The 24,084-nt window shown below is 45.8% G+C and overlaps 1 protein-coding gene across 1 annotated transcript; it reads left to right on the top strand.

Annotated features, from left to right (window-relative positions):
- The first annotated feature begins 2,345 nt into the window (after positions 1-2,345).
- LRRC58 (leucine rich repeat containing 58) lies at positions 2,346-19,414 on the top strand. Its single transcript, XM_015636349.3, has 4 exons — positions 2,346-2,875; positions 11,966-12,094; positions 13,348-13,625; positions 15,081-19,414. Exons 1-4 carry the CDS (start codon positions 2,379-2,381, stop codon positions 15,287-15,289), a joined length of 1,113 nt encoding a protein of 370 aa, XP_015491835.1. The 5' UTR covers positions 2,346-2,378; the 3' UTR covers positions 15,290-19,414.
- Positions 19,415-24,084: the final 4,670 nt, after the last annotated feature.

Consider the following 24,084-nt stretch of genomic DNA (forward strand, 5'->3'; position numbering starts at 1 on the left):
AGGAGGAAGTATCCTACTATTCATCTCCCCTGTAAGTGTAATGCCACTACTGTGAGTGCTTCTGTGCAGAAAATGGTCTGACAGAAGAGAAAGCAGCCTTGCTTTGCTCCATGTTTTGTGCTCCTTCCAAAGCTGTCTAAAAAAAACCCCAAACAACTCACAAACATTGGCTCTTCCATGTTATTTTTCACACCAATTGGCCTCTTTAGCATGTACCAGCTGCTGCACATGCAGTCTTTTCTGTGGAATTCCCTGCCCATTCACTGCTCAACTGCGAAGTGAGGCTGCTTTATTACTGCAATTTCTACTGCTAGAATTTCTCAGGATTTTGAGAAGAAATGAATGGAAGTGGCAGCCACAAATTTTGCTGGGTGGCACTACAAATACTTTGCCTTGTGCTCCATGCATATTTACTGAAGCAAAGTGGTTTTGAGGTGGGAAAGAGGAAACACAAAAATTCTTTTGCCCTCTGCATGTAGAGGCCTGGGAAAAGCTCTGACCTGTTTATGGAGTCAAGCACATCTCAGTATTAAATTGCTGTACTATAGTTACACACCCTTAATCACAATTCTTCAGTGCTGTTAAACTTCAGGTTGAGAAGTAGGCTATTTAAGTGGTTGATCAGGACTCTGAACTGCATTTGTAAGGTATTTATTAACTTCAGTTCTGAAGACAGGAGCAGACTGATCTATAAGACTTGGTTCCTGAACCATGTCACAGGACACACTGATGAGAACCAGGCTTAAAGCACTACAGAAGATGAGCAAAATCCAGATGACCTTACTCTTGTGCTTACATAAACTCTCCTAAAACTGTCCTGTAACAGCACAATGTTTGTAGAGTGGGAAAAATTACGTTGATAAGAAGTTGACGATACTGGTGCAGTGTCTGTTCTGCAGCTATCTCTGGGTTCACATCAGGGCTTATATTTGTGAATCCACAGACTCTTGGAAAACAAATTAAACAAGTCCGATGGAAACTGACCTGTTCATTCCTACCCACTATAACACACTTTCTTGAAGGCTGGGCATAGCCCTGACAACTTCTTCCTCTCAGCAACGGGAGCTGTCACTTCAAATTATTTGTGGTGCTAAAATCCAGAGTTTGTAAGAGCGCCAAAGGAAGGACATGTGGAGCATGGGTTTTGTCCACAGTATTCTGGACACCTTTGTACTCAGCATTGCTGCTACTTCCCACGTTGTTTTAAACTCTCGGCTGGTACACGCAAACTGATTTTGTTTGTGTTTCTTCCAGTCTAAGATGACCAGAGACTTTTGTGTGCATGAAGTGTTTTAAACAGGTGTGAGGTTGCTATTCCCTTATTTTTGGCTTCTCTATGCATCATAAGGAAGAAAGTCTGCTTCTTAAGCCTGGACTTAGTCAAGGCAAAAGTTCCCTTGGGTTGTGAATCTTCTCATTGTTACATCACACATAGCTGCTGCTTCTTCTGATGCTTACTGACTACACCGATGTTAACCCATGTTCAAAGAGCAATGAACTGAAATCACAGATCCCGACTTGCCTGTTTGTCTATGTACAGTACAACAGGGGTCAGCTCCATGTCGATCAATGACCGACATCAGACCGCTTCGCCTGACGTACTTGTGTCTTACTGATTAACTCCTGCCAATGCCCTGGCTCGAGACCAAGGCTGTCTTTTCGCACCCAGGCAAGGCCATGCCCTGAGGTACTTCTGGGAATATCTCCGTCCTGGTGCTCCACGGCTTGGGTTGGAAGGGACCTCAGAGATCGCTCAGTTCCAGCCTCCCTGTTCTGCAGGGACCAAAGCAGATCAGCCCTTGGACAAAACACCCGCTGACAGGGGATGCTGGGCCAGGCTCCCCCAGCAGCTGCCAACCACAGAGAGCCATGGGTCACACGGGCTCAGGCAGCACCCCTCCTTCGGGCTCCGAGGATGACCAAAAGGGGCAGAGGAAAGGATATGGTTTAATTTAACACTTAGCAGCTTTGGTGTCCCTTGCTCGGCGTAACACACTTGGCAGGGAGCAGGTGGCACTTCCAGCCGGCGGTTCCGCATCAGCCCGGCAGGCCAGGCCCGCCGGGTTCGGACTGTGGCGGTACCCGGGGCGAGCAGCGGGACCGGGGCAGCCGCGGGGCCGCCTCCAGCCCCCCCTGCGCGCCGCCCTCCCGTGCTCGTTCCGGGGCCGCCGAACGCCCCCTCTCCCTCCACCGCCCACCCGCAGGCGCCCCGCAACCTGTATAAGCGCTCGCCTCTCTGCGGCCGCTGTGGCCTCGGCCGGGGGCGCGCCCGGGATCGAGCATGACGCGGGGGGCGGCGGGGCTATGCAGGTTCCGGGGCGGGGCGAGGCGCGCAGGGCCGGGGGTGACGCGCGGGGCCGTCAGTCGGTGCGGGCGGGATGGCGGCGGCGGCGAGCGGGGAGGGCCCCGAGCTGGAGCCGGGACCGGAGCTGGCGATGGAGCCTGAGCCGGAGCCCGAGTCCGAGCCGGCGCTGGCGGCGGAGCTGTCGGCGCGGCGCAGCGCGGAGGCGCGGCGGCTGGTGCTGTCGCCGCGGCGGCTGTCGGGCCCGCTGCCCGCCGGGCTGTCGCAGTGGTTCCCGGCGCTGGAGGTGCTGGATGTGAGCGGGACGGGGCTGGCGGAGATGGGCGCGGAGCTGCTGTCCCTGCCGTGCCTCCACACGTTGCTGGCCAAGAACAATCGGCTCGGCGGGCCCGGCTCGCTGCCCAAGGGGTTGGGGCAGGCGCCGCTCGCCCGCTCCCTCCGCGTCCTCAACCTCAGCGGGAACCGCTTCTCCGAGGTGCCGCCCGAGCTGCTGCAGGTCCGCGGGCTGCGCAGCCTCAGCCTCGGCGGCAACCGGCTCCACAGCATCCCGCCCGACATCCAGGAGCTCCGCAGGTGAGGGACGGGCCCCGCGGGAACAGGGACCGCCCCGGCAAGCCCAACCGGGTTTTCTGCCACGTTCCTCGGGGGGTCAGTTCTCTCCAGCCTCAGGTAGTCTCCAAGCACTGCTGCCGCGAGTGTGGCTCTTCCTCTTCATCATGTTGAGTTACCAAAACTCCAGGATGCTATTTACCTCATCCACATATATAAAAATATCTGAAGGGTGGCTGTTGAGGATAAAGGCAGGCTCTTGGTGGTGCCAAGCAATAGGACAAGAGGCAGCAGGCAGAAAATGATGATGCACAGGAAGTTCCTCCTAAGCAGGAGGGAGAACTTTACTGTGGAGGTGACCAACCACTGGAACAGACTTGCCCAGAGTGGTTGTGGAGTCTCCCTAACCAGAGGTATTCCAGTGGGCACAATTCTGTGCCATGTGCTCTAGGATGACCCTGCTTGAGCAGGGAGGTTGGAACAGGGGCCCTGCTGCGGTCCCTTCCAACCCAACCAATCCTGTGTATTGTTCAGGCAACGATGGGCCTGCTGTGCTCACAAACTGGGTGACTCCTGGCACTGCCCAGTCCCTGGACTGCCCTGGCAGCCCCTGTGCCCCTAGTGCAGAGCTGCTCTCCTGGTGGTGGTGTGGTTGGTGTGAGTGTTGGCATGAGGAAGGCTCTCCATGGTTTTCCTCTCATGCACATCTCTGGGTGACAGTGAGATAAACCCCCTGTGTCCTGCAGCTCACGGGTGTGCGATGGGTTGCTCAGGAGGATAAAAGATGTGTTTGTGGCTTGTGCAAACAACGAGGCCTTTCTGCCCATAGAGCTGTGGTCTCACTGGAGGCTTGCTGTCATGGATGAGGTTTTGCAGTGTTTCTCTCAGCTCACCGACCCGTGTAGATTTGACAGATACCGACAGACCCGAAGCATGGAGCCCCAGGCTGTGCTCAGGTACAGTGGTACATCTGGCTCTGGGGCTGTATCCGGCCACCGTGGGCTGGTCATACAGAAACTTACATCTCAATCACAGCAACTGGGAGCAGTGGTGAGGTGGGAACAGGCCCTAGACAGCACTGGCTATTGGCTGCCTGCATGGGCTGGGTACTCCTGAGGCCTGGTGTCATCCTGAGCAAGCAGGATGCTTGTTGTGGCTTAAGTGACACAGGCACCTCAGTGTGTTCTGCTGGATTCCCAAGCCTCAGGCTGGCCTCTGTGTGACTCTCTGCTAAGACATCTAAACTTTGTTTGCTCCAGCTCTTTGCCAAGGGATTTGCCAGACAGCCTCTCTTATGCAAATTCCAGCACCCTTGACCCTAAATACCTGGATTCACTCTGATGGCTCAGCAGAGCTCTACCCAGTGGAAGCACAGGATAGAGCACAAGTTCTGTGTGAAGTGATGTCTCCCATGGGGGTAGGTGGAAGGTACCAGAACAGTTTGAGTGCTGGTGGGGAACGGTTTTGTCTGCTGCAGTATAATACAATTGGGTTTGCAGCTTTTGTCCAGGTGGCATAGCATGTACCTGTTAAGGATTTGGAGCAATTCTGGGTTAAGCTGAGTTAAGCTCTCTGGGCTGAGACATGCTAGGAGACATTTTGAGTGATGGAGAATGTCCATATCTTTCTTGGCAGAGTTGCGATATATCCTGGGTTGGGGCTGTCATGAGGAAGAGGAAGCTCAGGTTTTTTTCTGTCGGGGAACAGATGCTTCAGGAATGAAAAAGGAAATGAGGCAAGGGAGAGGAGGCCAGTGGAGAAGGGTAGTTGCATGAGGAAGATGATCCACACTGTCTCCATAGCATGTCTGATAGCATCCAGGATGTGGCTGGGATCTGATTATTGCTCCCACCTCTTAGTCAGAGGCTCCCTGCTGCTGTTTATATTGTCTCTGTGGGTTGTGTGTTTTTTTCTCTTTCATTTTTCCCCAAGAAAGCAAACCTCAGCCCTGCTTGTCTTCTGTGATGTCCCTAGGAAGGTACTGGGCTGTGTGGCACCACGCATGGTGCCTGAGCAGGCACCTGTGCTCCATGCTGCACCTCTGTCACTTGCTTTGTTCCTCTGACCTGGCCTGAAGCAGGGCTCCTTGTTGTCCTGTCATGCAGCTTTTTTTGGACTGGTCATTCCCGAACCCCCAGAGGGAGAATTTGGAGAGAGCAAATGCAGACAAAGCTGTCGAACTCTCTGTTCCTCATTGCGAAGTGATGTGTTGGGTGGAAAAGTTACACTTTGACACAGCTTCTGTCTGCTGCCTTCATCACCACTGCTACCTCACTGAACTTCTGCTAACATGTCAACATGATATAATTGAACTTTAGCTCAAGATAGCAAATCTGTGCCCCACCAGGGGACTGCTTAAGTAATAAAAGGGAGCTGCACACAGCTTTGCCAGCACTGGGAGAAAACAACACTTTATAATGTGTTGTTCCTCCAGAGGGAATCCTGAATCTGTTCATTGGGACCCAGATAAGCAGTGACCCTTGCCAAACATTCTGTAGAAGGTACATTCTGGAGAGAAATTGCTGCCAGACTCTGCTTCTACCTGCTGGCAAGTGAGGTGTCCTCAGTGTGAGTGTGCTTGTTGTGGAAGTGGGAAAAATGAGCCTTAGCAAGGACAGAGCAGAGCCAGCTGTTACAGCACAGCAACACAGAGACCTCTGTTAGTTTCTGAGCTCTAGAAGTTGGAGGTGGGACCTGGTGTTGTGGCTTCTATTGACCTCACAGCTCAGTCTGCAAATGCCAGTCTTGCTGTTGCTGTCAAGCCAAGACCCTTTTTCCATGTGCAGTATCTCATAAAAATAATTTTATCTTAGGGGCTCTGAGACCACAGGGGAGTGCAGGCAGCACTCTTACTGATCAAGTTCCTCCTGCTGCTACTAGAGTACCTGAGACCAGCAGTTCTCTTCACGTGACCCTGGCAGCTTCCCATTTGCTCCAGTCACTGATTATAGAGCAGACCAGAGTAGCAGAAATCTAGAAATGCTTATTAGATTTCCAGGGAATGTCTGAACTGTGATGAGATTTTATTTATTTTTTTTTAAATACTCTTGGTAACTAAGCTTTATGTCTTTCCTCTGCACCCCTTAGTTTCCTGGTTTAGTTTTTGAAGGGACAGCATGTCAATTTTAGTGAAGGCCAGGAATTCAGCAGTATATAGTATATAGCTTTTTATAAAGTATAAAAAGCTGATGGGTCTGTGCTGCCAAAGGGAAAGGAACATGCTGGTGACTACAAATGCAAAGGTCCTGGAACCAGAGGTATGTGCCATGCATTGTTACTCACAGGAATATAATAAATCCACCACTTCACACAGGCAGTATTTGGGTCAAGCATATTATGCAGAAACTTTTCCCTGGCATGTACCTGGTGACGTGGCAAGTTAATGAACTTGGTGATAAGAAGTCTTGTCTTCCTCCTCCTGGCTTCAGCCAATTGCCCCATCCTTGCCCACACAAGTGTTTTGTGTGCAGTGTAAGATCCTGCATGAGAAGTGAATGCTGTGTTCCTGTTTATTTGTTATCTGCTGTTGTTGTGGAAGGACCACTAATATACTTGACATTTCCTTCGCATGGCTTCATAAGTGTGTGATCCTGATTGCTCTGGTGATGGCAATAGGATGATGCTGATCATAGCAAGCTGGCACCAGGGATGAATAGCTTTTGCTTCATGTTTTCCATTAGGAAAAGTCAGTGCTGTTTCACTGTAGTTTCACTGTAAGCATCAAGTGTGACCATCAATAGCCTCGTGTATTTCTGAGAAATGCATGTAATTGACCATGCTGAGGGTTTTTTCTTGATCATGTTGAGGCCCTGCCAGGTGCTTCTGTATGCTCAACATGCCCAGTTCCTGTCAGCTGGTGTGTCAGTACAGTGCAAGACCTGAGCATTGGCTCTTGCTGTGAATTTAGAGTGAGGAAAGCACCAGACATGTGAGAGCAGCCTTCTTTGCATTGCTTTCCTGTTTGTTGCCAGATAAAATGCAAGTTTAGCATAGGCAGAGACAGGTGTTATCTTCTCTGTACTTCTCCTTGCTGACCTTGCTGTGTTTTCAGTGGGAGATGTTATGGTCGGTCACTCTCTCTCAGACTCAATTCACAGCCCTCAGAAGCTCCTGAGCTGTGATCTGCATAGAGATCCCACTGCTGCATTGGTTCTGTATATCCTCCCTCTGCTGATCCAACTGGGGATGCACTGTGGGGCAAGGTGTGTTACAGCTGCCAAGCCAGAAATGTGGCCATCTACTTGTGCCCATCCTGGCACAAAATCTGTAGGGCAAATCTGGTAGATCATTGCTCTGATCTTCATGGTGCAGCTGAGTTTTGGCTTAAAGGGTGCAAGGTTTGCCCTGATCTGTGTGCAGGCCTGGGGAAAGGTCCTGTAAGTGTCCTGCAAAATTAATAATTCTCAAGGGCTTAACGAATGCAGCTGATACTCAAGTTTCCCATGGGAATTTTGAGTTTAGTCATACTCTCCTAAGTGAATACTCTCATGCTCTGTAGAGCACCAGGATCAGGCAGAGCTTGGAAAAGACCCGTGTGTATTCCTTTCCTTCTTACTGGTATTCCTCTAATAAAGCCCGGTTGTACGAGGGCTGGGATCAAAGACCTCAAACGCCTAACTGGATTCATGCAAGGTTTGTGTAAAGGCTTAGATGCATTGAAAACCAGAGTGATTGCTTTCATTCGTGGGTAGTATTAAGCATGTTAGACAAGCATACGCTTAAAGGACAGCTGTTAGTGTGGGAAAAAGGGCAAGCAGAGCTTTGATAAAGATACAGCATTAGGAAATCTGCTTGCTGTCTCCCTTCTTCTTCCCCTCTTCAAACGTTTTGCAAATAGTGTTCAGACGACCGTTTGATCTTAAATTTGCGTGTCAGCAAAGGCTATGCAGTTCTCTCAGGAATTAGCAAATCGTAGAACAGGGTTAACAGGAGTGTATTGTGGGCTGCTTTGAAATTCCTCCCTTGCATGAGCCTCAAAACTGCCCTGGAAATTTCTTGCTAAAAAGTTTATCTTAAAAAGACCCGGAGCTATTTCAGGCACCGTTTTGGTTTGGGTTTTTTTATATTACCTATTTAGATGCATCTGTTTGATGTCAGCTGTTAAATTTTATCCAAAGAAGCATCTGTGGGGAAACAGGGTGGATTGAAAATTTGAGTATCTCCTATGCCTGCAGATATTATCCTCTTGAAATATGACTGTGGCAGTGCTGTGGTAATTGATAGGGTATAAAAAATGCCTCTAGTGCTTAGAGTGGCTCTTCTTATTTACTCGGTGTTTGGGGGCTTTGGATTTGATTTGTGCTAGATGATGACCTGAAAACATCAAGGACATACTCAAGCAAGAAGGTACAGTCTCTTTACATATTAAACTTTGCTGCCACTCCCTGAATTGATCATAGTTGTTTGGGCATTTCTCCACTCCTTTCCTAGTAAGTAGAAGTATTGCCTATTTTCATTGCCACCCTACAGCCCAGTGGTGTGAGAGAGGAGCACCACATGATGGGCTCAGCGATTAAGACTGGTCGTGCTGAGCAGGGGGCTGCTAGTTGTGAGGCTGAAAGGGGTTCTGGCCTTTTACAAGTGTATTTGTCAACATTGCTAAAAGGCAGGAGAGAAAGTGTCAACCCTCATTAGTAACTCTGTCACATGGTTGTTGGGGTTTTTTTCAGATTCTGTTGAGATTGATTTTGTTAGTGTTTTTCCCCTCTTGAAATTCAGTCAGCTGGAGTCTGTGTGGCAGGTTGAAAGTAAATCACTCATTCTAACTCAAAAAATTGGAACTGAGCTTATGTTTGATGATAGTTATCTCTGACTTTTCAAAGATTCTGGACTTTTGCAAGTGCGGAAAAAAATCCTGTTCTACCTCTGTGTACACAGCAGTTCACAAGACCTTAGCTGATCAATCAAAATGACTGTACAGATTAATGATTGTCAGAAGGACTAGGTCTAAGTGTGAAAGGTTAGTTAGAAGCATTCACTAAGCTCAGTGCCATCCTTGCTGTGATCCTCGTGCTGGGTGAATGTTGTGGATTGCCTTACTTGCAGGCTCTTGTGTGAAGAGGGCAGAGCTGCGCAGTGCCTTTGCTTGTCTTACCAAGCAGCAAACTGCCCTGCCCTGAGTAGGACAACTCGAGAGCCAGAATCAGCTGTGCCTTCAGATACAGGCTTAGTATGAGTGTGACATGAGAATCAGGCCAGCAGCAGATGAGCTGGGAGCAAACTGCATCCCAGTGCTGTGCTCAGAGCTCTTGATAAAAGGGTTCTGCCTCTTGAAAATCCTTTCCTGTACTGTGATTAGCTTTGTTCAGACTGTTCTTGACACTTTATTTTGATGCAGAAATGGCTGCTGTTAATTTCTTCACCTTGCTTAGCCAAGACTAGGCTAGATCCTTCTTCCTAGCAAATTGTACTTTGAGGGATGGGAGTTACGGATTTTGTTTTCCTGCTGAGCAATGTTTCAGTGGAAGCTATAAGAATATCTTTCCTGTGTTTTAAATAAGTTCCTTTGTAGCTTCAGAACCTCCTCCCTGTGGTTTTTTAATAAATTAATCATCTAATTAATGCCATAATTTGGTGTGTAAATTCTGAATTTGCTATACTAGACTGGGCCCCATGAATTTTTAGTCTACTGACCCCAAAAAGGTGATTCAGAAGATGAGTAAAAAGAAAACATTTTTAAGAAGCATTTTGTTGCCAGTGAAGGAGTTATCTTATTTAGTGGGTTTTTAGTTAGAGACAGTTTGTATTCTGATGTTAGGTCTTTATATCCTTCCTGGTATGACTAAGCGTTCTCATTATGGGCTTTACAAAGAACAGATTTGAAGCTGTAAGAAGTTTGTAGGCAGTTTTTTTGCACACACAGTTTGAACAGTAGGCTGCTCTTGAAACATATGCATTTTATGACTTGAAATGATATCCCAAAACATTTTTACTGTATAACTTGTGCACTCTTCTTCCATGTTAGGAGATGTTTTTATGCCATGTTACTTTGCAGACATTAGTGTCCTCAAACACAAAGGATAAGGAGGTAATTATTCGCTTTTCCTAGGAAGTGCAAACTTGTACACATCTAAACCTTGTTTAAATACTGAAATCCACATTGCTAGAATTCCCTTGCCCAACAGCTTTTGGTGTGGGCTCCAGCAATGGTATGGAGTTAGAAATTGTATGGAACTGTATACTCAGCAGTTAAGTCCCTAGGGAGAGCCAAGCAGCCTAAATCCACCTCAGGAGACAATGGAGGTTTGAAGGAGGAATTTTGGTTAAAACTCAGGGCTTTGTTAGTGGATCAAAAGTTAATTAAAAATAATCTCTCCTTGACATGGTCTCTGCACAGCAGCCTTCCTCCTCCCCCCACTCCTCAACATACAGGTTGTCTGAGTAGAAGAGAGGTTAAGGTTACTTTGAAGCTGTGGCAATTGGTGGTGGTTTTTCACTGTGCATTTTCTTGCACATTCGGAGCAACCTCCAAATGTGCTGTCCCACTTGGTCTGTAGTTACTGCCTTCCATATAATCAAATTCAGTTTAAGGCTTAATTTTCTGTCCACTTTGCCCAATTTCAATTATTTAGCTTGCCTTTGACATACTCCAGAAATACAAGGGAATCCAGGGAAAGCTGAGCCCTGCGAGCATGTGTGTTGCAAAGGTCTGTCATTCTGTCCTTCGCTGTTGGGCACGTGCATTTGTGCTGCAGTAGTGGCCTCTGTAGCCCAAGCAGATGCTGTCATTGGATCTCTGGGGTTCAAGTTTCTTTCAAGAACTGAGTGAAATAGACTCTCTCTGCTGTTCTCCTGCTCCATCCCAGGGGAAGTCTCGGGGGGAACTACTCTGTGCTCCACATATGCTGTGGCACAGTTTCAGGGCTCAGACCTTGTCTGGGTGGACCACCGTGTCCCTTGGGTGCTCTGTTCCTGTGTTTCTGTGCCAGTTGTATCCATGGCATTTCTCATTGCTGGGGTGAGATGAAGGTGTCTCCTACTCCAAGGAAGTTATAACCTATACTTAAAGAAAGGCTGTTGGAGCCTGGATGAGTTCACTTTCCCTGGCCTGTGGGCAATGCTTGCTGGATTAGAGAAGGCCAAGGTGCATTATAGTTAGGCAACCTGAGAGTGTGTTGGAGATACTGAACCAGGACTGTGGGATCCACCTTTTTCAAACATGGGAAAAAGTCATGGCTGGGCTGTGATTAGCAAGAAGTACCCAAACTGAGCCTGCCTTTGTTCCTCTTTCAGACAACATCTGAGAACAGGGAAAGAAAGATACTTGAGTCTATGGAATGGGGACTTGAGGCTGTTATGTCAGAGACAAATGCTTGCCAATTTTTCTTCCTAGAAGGGCAGAGATGCACAGCATCCACCTGCCAGAAGGGACCTAGTGCCTCTCTCTGTTCCTGCCTCCGATCCACTGTTTTTTCACAGGACATCCAGTGATTCTTTTATTTGGGCCCAAACTGCAGTGAGGCCCAGCTATGGTTTCTGGTAGCTTTGGGCTTCATGACTTCAGAGCAGTGAAATCAGTCTCTTTGAGAAATTGTGTACTCGTGTGACTTAGGTGCACTCGGTGCTGTTGCAGCTGTGGTGTTGTGTGTGAATTGTATCAAAGGGGGACTGGCTGCCTCTGACTAATGCTGAAAGGTTCCAGTTAGTCACCGAGGAGTCAGGTGATTCCACGAAGAGTGACTAGTGCTGGTGCAGGGCCAGGATTTCCAGGGAGAAACACTGTGCTCGTGCTTCACTCCTGCTGAGACTGAGAGCTTCCACTGGCTGCAACAGGATCTGTGGCAGACCCTGTGTGTGCAGGCTGCATATCCTCGGAAATAGGAGCAGGAGCTTTGCATAAGGGGCTGGTGTAGGAATACACAGGTGCCTACCTGCAGGTGGAATGGTGACTGCAGGAGTCTGGAGGTAAAATCTCAACATTATCTATTGTGAAACAGCAGCTCTGTTGTAATTTTCATGTGCAACTCAGCTTTTTTTTTCTTGCTCTCAGCAAATTATCTCATAGGTAATCATCTGTCAGTTTCCTTTAAGAAATATAGCAGCTGTGAAAACCTAGGTATTAAATGAAACTTGAAATCAATGAAATAATGCACTCTTTTCTCTTCTGTTTTTCAGTTTAGAGTTTCTGTACCTTGGAGGGAATTTCATTACGGCAATTCCACCTGAATTAGCAAAACTGCCTTCTCTAAGGTATCTAGTTCTGTGTGACAACAAGATCCAGAGCATTCCACCTCAGCTGGCACAGTGAGTATTTACTGTCATCAACCACCAGCTGTAATTAACTCTTTGAACTTTTCCTTCTGTGAAGAAAATAGGGAGGACCTATTTGTCCTTTAGTTTAATGTGTCTGGATTTGAAAAAGAATGTCCTTGGCATGGTGCACTGCAGGCAGACCATGAATATATGATCTGGAAAACTCAATGAAAGGGTTATGTTAAAAACCATCACTAAGATTGCACCTTAGAGTGAATTATTAGATTTGTATAGAGGACCCTGAAAAGTACCTGGGCAACTCAGAAAAGATAAATTGCTACCTTAAGAGGTGAGAATGGTACTGTTTTATTAGTAATGAATGCTTGGTGGGTTTTGCCTTTCACCCAAAACCTTTTAATGTGTACTTTTGTCTGGTACTGTTCCCTTGGCATTCCTTACCTTAGGATCTCAGAGTATTTGTGTGATCCTACAGTACAGTTTTAGTGGCTAAGTTACTGCTTTACCTGTTCATAATGGGGGGAAAGAGGACACTGCAGTTTAGTATGTGTAACCTAAGGAACATGGAAGGTGTAGCTGTAACCCTAAAAAAACTGAGCATGGAATTCTCCAAGCAGGAATTTGATGGTGTAGTGGGATTATTCTTAAAGTACACTGTCTTGTAACTTTTACAAGTTTGGGAGCAGCCTTGGATGCTGTGCTGGAGCATTTCTTTGTGCTTCCTGAGAGGGGAAAGCCGTGTCCAAAAGCAAAAATTGCTTGTCCCCTGTGCTGCTGCTAGCCTGGCCTGACCTCACTCAGATCTGGTGGTATCAGCGCGAGGTGGTGCAGCCGCAAGCAATGAAAACATGGGGCTTTCCAAGGCTGGCTGCCTCCCAGCAATCATCTCTAATGCATGAGGCAGAGCAGGTGACTTATTCAGAGCACTGCATGGGACTGTTCCTGATGCATGCCCTCGGTACAAGGAAACGTGATGTCCCCTGAAAGCACTCAGTTTGTATACACTTTTGTTCTACCTTTCTTTGGGGGGTCTGTGTGGGGAATACCGGGAGGGATAGCGGCATGTTTGAGACTATGTTTCTTTAGCAGGTATTCTGGTGCTGAGCTGACTTTTAGTGCATTGTGTGTACTGGAGTAAGAACAGTTCTTTTAGCATCAATTTATGTTTTAAAAGGGAGAAAAGCCAAAGAAAAAGAAATTGGTGGGATCAGGGAGAGTACTGCTTAATGCAGCTGTGGAGCAATTTTGCTTGCACATCTTGACAGGATATCCATCTCCATCCTTAGGCTGCATTCCCTGCGTTCCCTTAGCCTGCACAATAACCTGCTGACTTACCTTCCCCGAGAGATCCTTAACTTGGTTCACCTCGAAGAGCTGAGCTTGCGTGGGAACCCGCTGGTGGTGCGCTTTGTGCGTGACCTGACCTACAATCCCCCGAGCCTTCAGGAGCTGGCTGGACGCACGGTGAAAACTCGCAACGTTCCCTACGCTCCCAGCGATCTCCCAGACAGTCTTGTCCGGTACCTGAGCTTGGCCAGCAACTGCCCCAATCCTAAATGCGGGGGTAAGTTCACCTTTACAGCTCTGCTTCCTGCTCTCAGCTGATGGATTCCTTTCCCTCCGACTTGCCCTGACTTTATAAGCTCACTCAGGTTCAAAGTGTTATTTACTGCAGCCACATTCTGGCTGTATTGTCCTGGCTCCAGGTCTCCTGGAAACTTGTCTTTAAGGAGCCTTGTTCAGTTAGGAACAGCATTCAGAGTTGTAGCACTGGTTTACTGGATTTGCATGGGAATGTAAGACAGCACTTGTGTCAGAGTCTTTGTAGCTCATCCCAGCACTCCACTGTAGTTTTATGGTTTGAAGTTTCTGATCCATTTGCCCTGAAATAGCTCAAAGCAAGTAATGGACAGCAGAACTTTTGCCCACACTCTTGCTGAAACGGTGAGCATCATTTCTGGGTGGAAAAGAGGAGAGTGGCTCTAGTGCTTAGCAGTTACCAACAGCAACTTGTTTAGCTCTAGCTTGGGACCACTAGCCTGTAGTTCTTGGAAGAAGAGGACTTTATAATAAACAGCCTGGAATATATACGGTTTAATTTGGCTCAATGCTTAATCTTTAACCAGAGTAAATTACCTGCACATTTAGCATTTAGAAGCTTAAGGAGGAAAAAAAATCATTAATTAGTATCTACCCTGTAGTCATAATGCAAGCTGTTATCTTCTTACACGACAGTATCAAAGCATGCTCCATAAACAAAGATGGAAGGGTTGGGACATAGATTGGGAGGGAAAGAAAAGTTTCTTTTTTTAAGAGTATTGCACAGCTTGGGTAACAGTGGATTGGTTTTGTGCTTTTTCACTATGCCTTAGGAACTCGCACAGTACTGCAGCATTGCTCTAGCACTGCAGGAGAAAAGCTTACTCCTGACCAGCCAGGACTTAAAACACTGCTGGAAACTTCTGAAAATGTCAGCGTCTAAAATCACTTGCTGTGACAGGAAGAGAACATAATTGTGTGTTACAGCAAGACTGTTGCCATGGAAAGTAGCATCCAAGCTCAGCATGGTGGCTTCACTCAAGCAGAAGAAAAGTAGAGCTGTGAAGGTCTATTTGTGAATGCATTTTACTAGCTGGTAGAAGAGGTTTTACAAGTTTGAAAATAGAGTGCATTAATTCATTTGACATTTAAGAAGTTTGCAAATTCCCAGCCATTCTCCCTAATGGTTAGAAGAAATTGCCGTGTTATTTGGAAGTAACTGCCCTGTGTCTTCACGTGAAGAGTGTGCTGTTATGAATCACCTACCAAACACAGTTTTACGGGAGTTTTTTACTAAAAAAGAAATTGCACATTTTCAGAAGTATCCTGGTCCCTTCCACCAATAGCCCTCGTGCTCTTCCATCCAGTGCAGTGCCAGCTAAATTCTAATTCAAGGCATATGCTCCAGGCACAAGAGCCCTGCATTTTGCAGGTCTCTGGGCACAGGGTCTCATGTTTTTCCATTCCCTCTCCCTCACAGGTGTGTACTTTGACAGCTGCGTCAGACAGATCAAGTTTGTTGACTTCTGTGGGAAGTACCGGCTCCCGCTGATGCACTACCTGTGCTCCCCAGAGTGCTCCACTCCCTTCAGCTCTGCCTCCCAGAGCTCCACGTCCCAGAGCGAGTCTGACTCGGAGGATGAAGCCAGCGTCGCTGCACACAGGATGCAGAAAGTCCTTCTGGGATAACGGGCAGCCAGAGGGGAAGACGGGAAGGAAAATGGATTTGAAAAGCAATAATGGAATGGTGAAGCATGAGCCCCTGGCCTGAAGGGCTCATGAGAAATTGTCCTCAAGTCCATGCAGGGACAGAACATCTTAGCAAGCCTGGACTTGCTTGGTGCAGTGCTGCTTAGGAGATCTAACTCAGTAACGTGCTGCCTGTAGGTTGCCTGGGGTTGTTAGAAATGTCTCCTGGCTGGGAGGCACCCCCCTCCCTCCCAGGGGCTGGGAGAGGGATTTGTTCTCACTGGCGGATTCAGAAGGATTTTAATATATGAAACTTGACTGGACTTCAGTCATCCTGCAGAGCAAAGGAGACTGTCCAGATCCTTTAACACTGTGGTAAATCAGAAACAGGTTAATGATGCCATGTGAGTATGTCTGGACCCCAGTGTTTTATATAGCAGTTTGATTCCTTTCTGTCTCCTTTGATCTCAGTTACAGATTTAACACCCATCCACTGAAAATGAAAGTTGAATTCTTTTTTATTCAGGACTAGATTTTTTCCAAACTCTGGTTACTCTTCCTTTGCCTAGAGGTGTAGGGTTTCTGTACTGTTAAAGATGTCATAGCCATCATAGAACTGAGCCACCTTTTTTCTCCCTTGTTATACTAAGCTGCTCTTAGTGTCTCCTTCTAACAGTATTTGTTATTTTTCCTCCTCCTCCCTCTTCCCATTACACCTGAAGTGCTGCTGTCTTTATAGTGCCTTCAGAAAACAGACAAGTTGTTCTGTTATAATTGGTATTACTTCAGACCTGTGGCCTGTGCAAGGGACCAGATGTGATGCTCTGTGTCATACTTTTGAGTCTCAGCTTACTGGAGCAAATTTGCTTTTACAGTTGTGAATTGCAGGAAAGGTCCTGACTGACATTTTTTCTTTATCAACAGCCGCATTTTCCCACTGCAGTTTGCTCTGCTGTGCTTGGTAGAGTTACTTTCCATCTTTAAGGTCATATACCTAAGGTACATAGCAGCTCAGTGAATTGAAAATACCCAGAGAAGTGCTTTGGAGAATGTCTTTTTTCCTGATTCCTAACAGGAGAGGAAAAGCTGGTAGGGAGGCAAAGGCATGTTATCTGGGCTTCTTGCACGAGGTGCTTTTGAAACGTCTTCCTTATTTATTTGTTTGCATTTGCTCTCGTTGCAATAGCTTTGGCAGTCTGTTGATGGTTCAAATAACACACTCAGTTATCTTAAACTATGTTTAAAGGAAAGGTGCAGAAAATAGCTCAGAATTTTTAAGCATCAAGAAATACCTGATAAAACCAATATTACAAATTGACAGGTATCGATAAATCTACTTTATGAAGCTGTTGCATGCTTCACTCAATGAGAGCTGCCCCTTCATTAATATTTCATGCTAAACAGTCTTTTTGATGCAGTTTCTGATAGAGCAAATCCAACTGTGCCTTTGAATGCATGAACAGAGCAAAACCATCATGTTAAGAAGCTGAAATGAACAAGAAAAACTTTCTTAACCCACTTTGGGCCTACAGGGTAATTTAAAAACCTGTGCTTCTCTTCTGCATTCAGAAAACACTTGTACCTATTTGAACATCTTATGGCAGCTCTGTGTTAATGGTCCTGTTTAATTATGTTTGACACTTTATGTATTAAAGCACTTTGATAATTCTGCTCTTTGTAACTAGCTTTAGTGATTTTTTATTTTTTTTTTAATTAGACTACAATTTTTGCTTTCATGTGACCTGAAGAACAAGGTCTGTGAAACTTTGTATGTTCCAGTCTGTCTTGGTGTGCAGGTTGAATTTCTTGCCTTGCATTTCTTTGACAGAACTCTTTATTTTCTCAATTTCCCTTGGAAAGAACTGGAATTTGAAAGAAATTATCTGATAGTAAAATAGTACCCTGTCCATAGTTCCATTGTTAATCATTGCAACTTAGTTCCCTTACACACATGTGATTCTCCGTGTGCATTGATCCACAAGGAATTAATTGCAAGTGCTCTATGCCTTTCCAAATATTTTTTTTTAAAGTATATTTTTAAGACATGATGAGGTGTATGTGCCAAGCAACTGGATGTCACTTTAGCAAATTCTATGATGTTTGCTTGGGAAGAAGAATCTACAGGTTTCAAAAGAAACCAGCTGCATGCTGTTAGTGAAATTGCAACCAGTGAGTGGCCTGTTCTATTCATCTCCTCTTTCAGATGCTTCTTGCTGTCTCAAGTGAACATAGTCACAGCAATGCTGAATGACAGTAAGATGATTCCAGAGCCACAATTTTAACTTGCCTGCTGGTATAACTGTAGCAATCAACAGAGTGATCTAGAGCTTGACTCTCTTGCCAGCAAAAGTGAGCCACACAAGTTGAGATCTCCAGATCTTTTGAGCTCAGGGCCATGAGGTACCACCTTTCTTTCCTGTCTTTAGCAGCAGCTGCCTTGAAGTCACGCATTTTTTCACTTCACAAAGCTAGATTTCATCAGAGTTCCTGTCTGCACCTCTGTGTGTGATGAGTTCAGACCAGTGGTGGCTGGTTCTAACTTAGCTCGATCCTTAACCGCAGTTTCTTTCCTAACTGAACAGGCATCCCACTTCTGCCCAGATATTATATGGTCTATTAGGGTAATCCTTTTTTTTTCACAGATTCTTCACTGTAGCCAGGTCAAAAATTGACAACTTATGCAGTTGATACCTATGCATTTTTAGACTTGATAAAATGTCCCTTAAAAATTTTATATATATATATATATATTCCTGAATATAGCTACCAAGTTTTCTTTTTGCTGCTGGGCTTTAAAGTGCAATTCAAGGAGGTCAGAATTTAAAACATTCAAGAACTTGTAGGTAAAACAAATGGTTGTTTGGGTTTGAGGTCTTTTTCCCTCTGAGGTAGTTTTGAGAGGACTAGGGATGCAGATATATACTGTAGTGCCTAACACACTGAGCCCCTGTGAGTTGTTTTTCAGCAATTGTTGGCCCCCAAAGACTTGAAAATGTACTGGGCAATAAAATAGGGGAGACACAACTTGAAAATACACAGATGGATGAAAGGCACTAGTTTCTGCCATCCCCTTCTCAGGGGCCTTGAGAAGTAGGCAGTGTTTTTGCCACTGTCAGTTTGTTCGTTTTCTGTCAGTTTTTAGCAGATTTCAGCTCCTAAAGATGCATCTTCAAGTGGAGTGTTCAGTCAGTGTTTTGGTATCAGCCCCGTTGTTGCTACAGCAGCCCAGCATGACCAGCTTTTGAAGCTGTTCTTAAGCTGAGACACAAGTGTGTTAAGCAAAGTTGCTCATTCCTTCTTCCCTGTGGGGCCTGGGGCCCTGCCTGTGTTCATCCCCTGCCACACCAGGCTTCTGCCAAGGAGAGCTGCTGGTGTGTTTCTGAATGCAGGTACTTGATGGTAACAGTGGGGTTGTGTTAAATAGAAGCAAAATATCAATTTAATGGGAAGCAACTTAGACAGTTGCCAATTCTTTTATGTTTGTCTTTCTTTAATAAGAGGTGAGACCTGAGGAAGTCCATAATGAATATTTAAACGTACTCTGAAGTGGCCAGATGCAGTTTTTCATGGGCTTCTGTCCTGGTCATTTTAAGTCTCTGAAATCTTCTGTTGAATTATAATGGGACTGGGCGGGAGGGAGGGGAGAACCAACTCCTTTTTTGTTCCTTACTCTTGTTGGCAATAATGAATGGAAGGAATTTAATCCAATGAAAGTAATGAAACTTAATCCTTGCAATGCATCTTTGTTGCCCAGTTCAAAGAACTATTTTGATGTATCTTATTCACACCATGCCCTCCCTCCCCAGCTGAAGACACTTCAAATGGACTGCTCCAGAGTGCACACGAATACAGCAGTAACTCTGTCTTGGAAACCTTTCTATTGATTATTTCACTTGCTTGCCTGACTAGAGAATTGATCATTTACTGACCAGAACACTAAGTGTAAGAAAGAGTTCTCATCCAGCCCTCTTGTTGAATTTTTAAGCACTTGTTTTATGACATCTTAAGTGCCTTACAATTTTAAAACTGTATTTTGCCTGAAACATATGAATGTAGACTATCTCTAACAGTATTTCATTATAAACTGTAAAACAAATTGCAAACACTAAACCTACAAAAACATAATTTCTGCTGTTGTCTGTCCATTATTTTCCAACATCTCAGTTCTGGTGTTTCTGCAGACAGAACTCTTGTAGGGTTGGAAGCATTAAAATGGGGCTGGACGTGGTCTGGGAGTGGATGGGATTTGATCTGTGCTGGGTAAAACCAAGAGTAGGTGAGACTTCCAAAGGGACTGCTGAAACTCCTGGCACTTGGAGCCTGCTGTTGACAGAGCAGTGTGTCTTACAGAACCAGACCCTGTTTTACTTCTGGAAAACTGTTGAAGAGATTTGCTCCACAGTTCAAAGGCAGAAGTAACTCACAGACAGGATAAATAACAAACAAGAGTGGGTGGTGTCATGGTGGAGTTGTCCAGCAATAAGAAACTACAGTTCTAAACTTCATGAATTGTCTCCCTCTTATTATGCTAACCTTGAAACCTGTAAATGACTTTTTGAATGCTAATTTTCTGATCGTGTTAACTGGCTAATGTGTTCCCATTTCTTGAGTAATCCCATGTTTCCTCCTACATCCTGAAGAGTTTTGTGATCTATTGCCAAAATGTTTCAGATCCTGCCATGCAATTACCAGTTGTCAGTGCAGAAATGGGGCGTATTGGAAAATGGGACAGTGGGAAACAAGAATGACTTGGTATTAACTTCAGCAGGAGCTATTTCAGAGATGGTTCCACTTCATTTGTAAGGAAAAACCTCTCAAACTATGCAGCAGCTCTGTTTTGAGTAACATAAAGTACAGACAAGTGCAGTGACCTTGCAGCAATAGCCAGGCTGAGAATATTCTTACTCCTTTTTGTTAACAAATTTAAGAATAGCCTTTTCTTTGCCTTCTTAATGCCTACCTTATATTTGGAAGCAAAATCCTTGAAGTGACGATTCCTGACGTGAGTTGCCCACATTTTAGTCTTTAGGAATAAATCTTGGCTCTCTTCCTCTCAGACACTCTCTGCTGCCTTTAGCACTAAAACAGCAGGAAGAGTGCAGAGGAAATGTGAGTGATGTAGATGACTGAACCAGATGCTCAGAATGCCAAATTGACATTTTAGGCTCATGCAGTTGCACAGATCTAAAGGGAAGAGTTATGTTGATGTATTGGAAGTGCATCATCATAAAGCAGAGCCGTACTTCTCTTACTAAGACATGCTGCCTTAGGTGATCAAGACAGCTCGAGCTGAATGTATACACCTTTTTCTCTGCACTAAGGTTGTGAGTTACAGTTGCCCATGTTTAAAAAAAAATAATTTGGGACACAGTCCAAGTGCTGCATTGAAGGGCAGGGTGTCTCTTTGTCCTGGCCTGGGACTTACTGGTAGCAGCTCAAAGCTACTCTCAGAGTGGTAAAGGATGAAGGTATTTTCAGAGTGCTGTCCACATGCCCTGTCTGTAACCCCTTCCTGACTCCATGGAAAAAGCAGGACCCAAAGTTAGTACTGGTAAGTGAGTTGTATATTTATCCCAAATATTACCCTTTCACCAGAGTGTCCAAAAGGCTGTCTGCCATTTTACACACCTCTGAAGACCACTGTGTTGTCAAATAAATTATTTCATTGAGTTCTGTCACTCCTTCTGTAAGGGAATGAGACAGACCAGAGTGTGACAGGGTCCTTGCCTGAGCTTGACTTGGGCACTGATGAACAGGTGAGTTGGGAGGGCAAACAAACCCTTTATCTGGATGATAGCTTAGCTGGGGGCAGGGGGTCACAGAGTGAGCCCAGCAGGTCAGCATGTCAACCCTTTGCATGTGCAAGGACACAGACATTTACTGCTGGTGAAAGGACATGCATGAAATGCACAACATTGTTTTGTTTGGGGGTTGTCCCTGAAAGAATAAATTTCAGCCTTAGAGCTTTGAAAATGGATAGGAAAATGCCATTGTGGAAAAATGTTCTTCAGTAATTCCTGGTGTTCCTGGCATCCCTAGTAAAAGTTAGTGTAGCACACATGCACGATATTGAGCAATGTCCTTTTTGCCAGCCAATGTTACGTGGTTGCTCTAAAGCCTTGCTTTACAAAAGCTATTCGTTGACTCGGGAGGGCAGCCTGTGGTTCCTCAGGAACCCTGTGATGGGTGTAGGTGACCTAACAGATGCTTCTTGTGAGCAGGGTAACACTGAACAAGTCTTGACCAAACTGGCATTTCATGGGAATGGGGTGGAATATGGATGGGGACCTGGATCTAGAAACCAGGGACCTTGCTTTTCCCTTAACAATAACCCTCTGCTTCAAACATGCTGAGTATTTCTTGAAGGCTGAGGTAAGTCTGTCCTTTTGGAGAAATCCTTTTCATCAGGTTCATGGGTCACTGCAAGTCTTGTACTTCCTTGGCAGAGGATCCCTCTGGGCCACTCAGGACAGCGCTTTGTTTCCCTGTGTATTCTCCTGCTCTCCCTCAGAGGGCCCTCAGCTCAACCCCTGCTCATAAAACCTCCCCACAGGCACAGGGGGCCTGGTGAAAGCACTGGCTGAACCCAGCACTTTGTTTCTGTTGTGAGTAGCACTGCTGAAAGGGCCTTGCTGGAAGACTTTAAAACATCCCTTTGCTTTTTTATAAACAAACACCCCTTGTAATCTAAATCAGACCCCAGTGGTTTGCAACAGTGTTTTTTATCTTCAAATAAACACTGCAGTGTGTTTTCCAAAGTTGGGTTCCCTACTTACTCTCTTCAGGTATTTGGAGTTAAATTGCATCTTTTTGTTTGTTTTTCTTTCTTTAAAGCAGTCCTGAGTCTTCTACTGAGAGATATAATCATAAAAGGCCTTGCAGAAAACCCCATGCAACTGGGCTCGTCAAAACACGTTTTGAAATGGTCCAGGAATGTCTGAAACTTTATGTTGGTCTTTCACAACTTGCAACCCCATCTGGCTGCCTTGCACTTTGAAAAACCTGTTCAGAGATGACCCTTTGCCATGGTTTGTAGGGAAAGCCCACACTGTGGTGCCTGGCCACGGCTCGTCCCTAGCCCCACACACAGCCCTTCAAGAATCCTGCCTAGAAACACTTCGAAGTGCTTCTAGGAAAACAGATTTTGTTTGGTGTGTATATGGAGGGGAGAAGGATGGCCTTGGGAGGCAAAAACTACCCTTGACTGAATGCTGACAGCTGGCATACACCAGGTGTGTATATACCAGGTGTGTTATTTTCATCCCTGTGCTCAGAGGTCCCTACAACTGTGGGCCATGAAGAAGAAAACCACTGTGCAGCATGTCCAGGAGCATCTTGTTTGCTTCCACACCTCTTGATGGAGGGCTGTGGGCATGTTACATTTAAACTCTGCGTGAATAAGGTATCTGCTTTGGTTTATTGCTGTAAATACCATCTGCATTAATAGTGGCTGGCAAAGCCCTGATGGGGAATATTCCTGCTCCCACTTCAAGCAGGGCATTGTGGCTAGTGAATTCCCCACAGGAAAGAGGGCAAAGGCAGGGCGTCTCCCAGGGCCAGCAGCGTGTTCCTGCGGCAAGGAGGAGCCTGAGCTTGTGCTAGTTTACCTGCACCAGTTGCACATAAATGCCATTTGCACAGGAGGGGATTAGCAGGGCTTGTCTTCCACCAACAGCCTGGAAAAGGGCCTGTGCAAGGAGAGAGGGGGTGTTACTGTAATTGCTGCTGATGCTGCAGGTGGCTGGCCCAAAAACAAGTTCTCCTAAGAGCTGGCCTGGCTGCTGGTAAGGATGTCAAAAGGGCCCATCCACGCATGGTCCAAGGGAGGCTCATGTGAGGTGCCTCCTTAGGACTGGGGAATGGCAGATGCCTTTGCCGTTATGTAGTTGAGTTTTTGTATTGAAAAGATCATTTCTCTTGGAGAAAGAGGTTCACCAGTGGTGCCTGCTTCTGCTCTGGGTTGTTACAGGAGTTTTGCTTCCACAGTCACAGATCTGCCCCTCCAAAGTGACTCCCTTTGAGAAGCATACTGAAAATGGGTGGCAAAAATGTCACTTCTGTGTCACGCTGCCAGTTACCTAAGTTTTTGGGGATTCACATTATGAAATAAGATTGACCCCAGGGTAATTCCTCAAACCCAACACCAGCTTCTGAACAAAGGGTGTTCTGACAGAGAACACCTTCCAACATCATTTGTAGTCTCCTGGCAAAAGGAGAACACCAAAGGTGATCTTTGCCATCCATCATGGGCTCTGAAGGTGGTTTCTGTACCAGGTGAGCGAGCAGGAAACATCCTCTTTAATGGCATTTTCTGAATGCCACTCCCTCTTCAGACAGCTTTTCAATAAATATGCCTTCTACACCATTCCACACATCAAATGTGTCTAATGAGGGTGTCTCACATGATGCTTTGTAAACCATCATGGTGTTGTCCCCAGATTTCTGTGGCCAAAGGTGAAGCCTGATGATAATTTGACATGACAAAATGACACCGTGGTCTGACATGACTAAACAGCAACAGTGGTGTGACAAATGGCCTTTGGATAGAGCAGAATGTATTTTGTCACATGTAAAGATAACACATGTTGCTTTTTCTATGAATAGATATGTAGGAATATGGAAATAATCCTTTCACATTCATTAATGCACCAACAGATGAATCCTCCAGTGATGTCTGGGATAGGAGGTTGATGGTTACAATGACCCAGCAAATCTTTAGGGTGATGGCTGGTTCATTGCCAGCAGAAAAGCTTTTTGTCCTTCCACAGGCTCTGCAGACGACTTTATTTGGTTAT

The sequence above is a fragment of the Parus major genome, chromosome 1 (genome assembly GCF_001522545.3).
Source record: "Parus major isolate Abel chromosome 1, Parus_major1.1, whole genome shotgun sequence".
Classification (NCBI taxonomy): Eukaryota; Metazoa; Chordata; class Aves; order Passeriformes; family Paridae; genus Parus; species Parus major.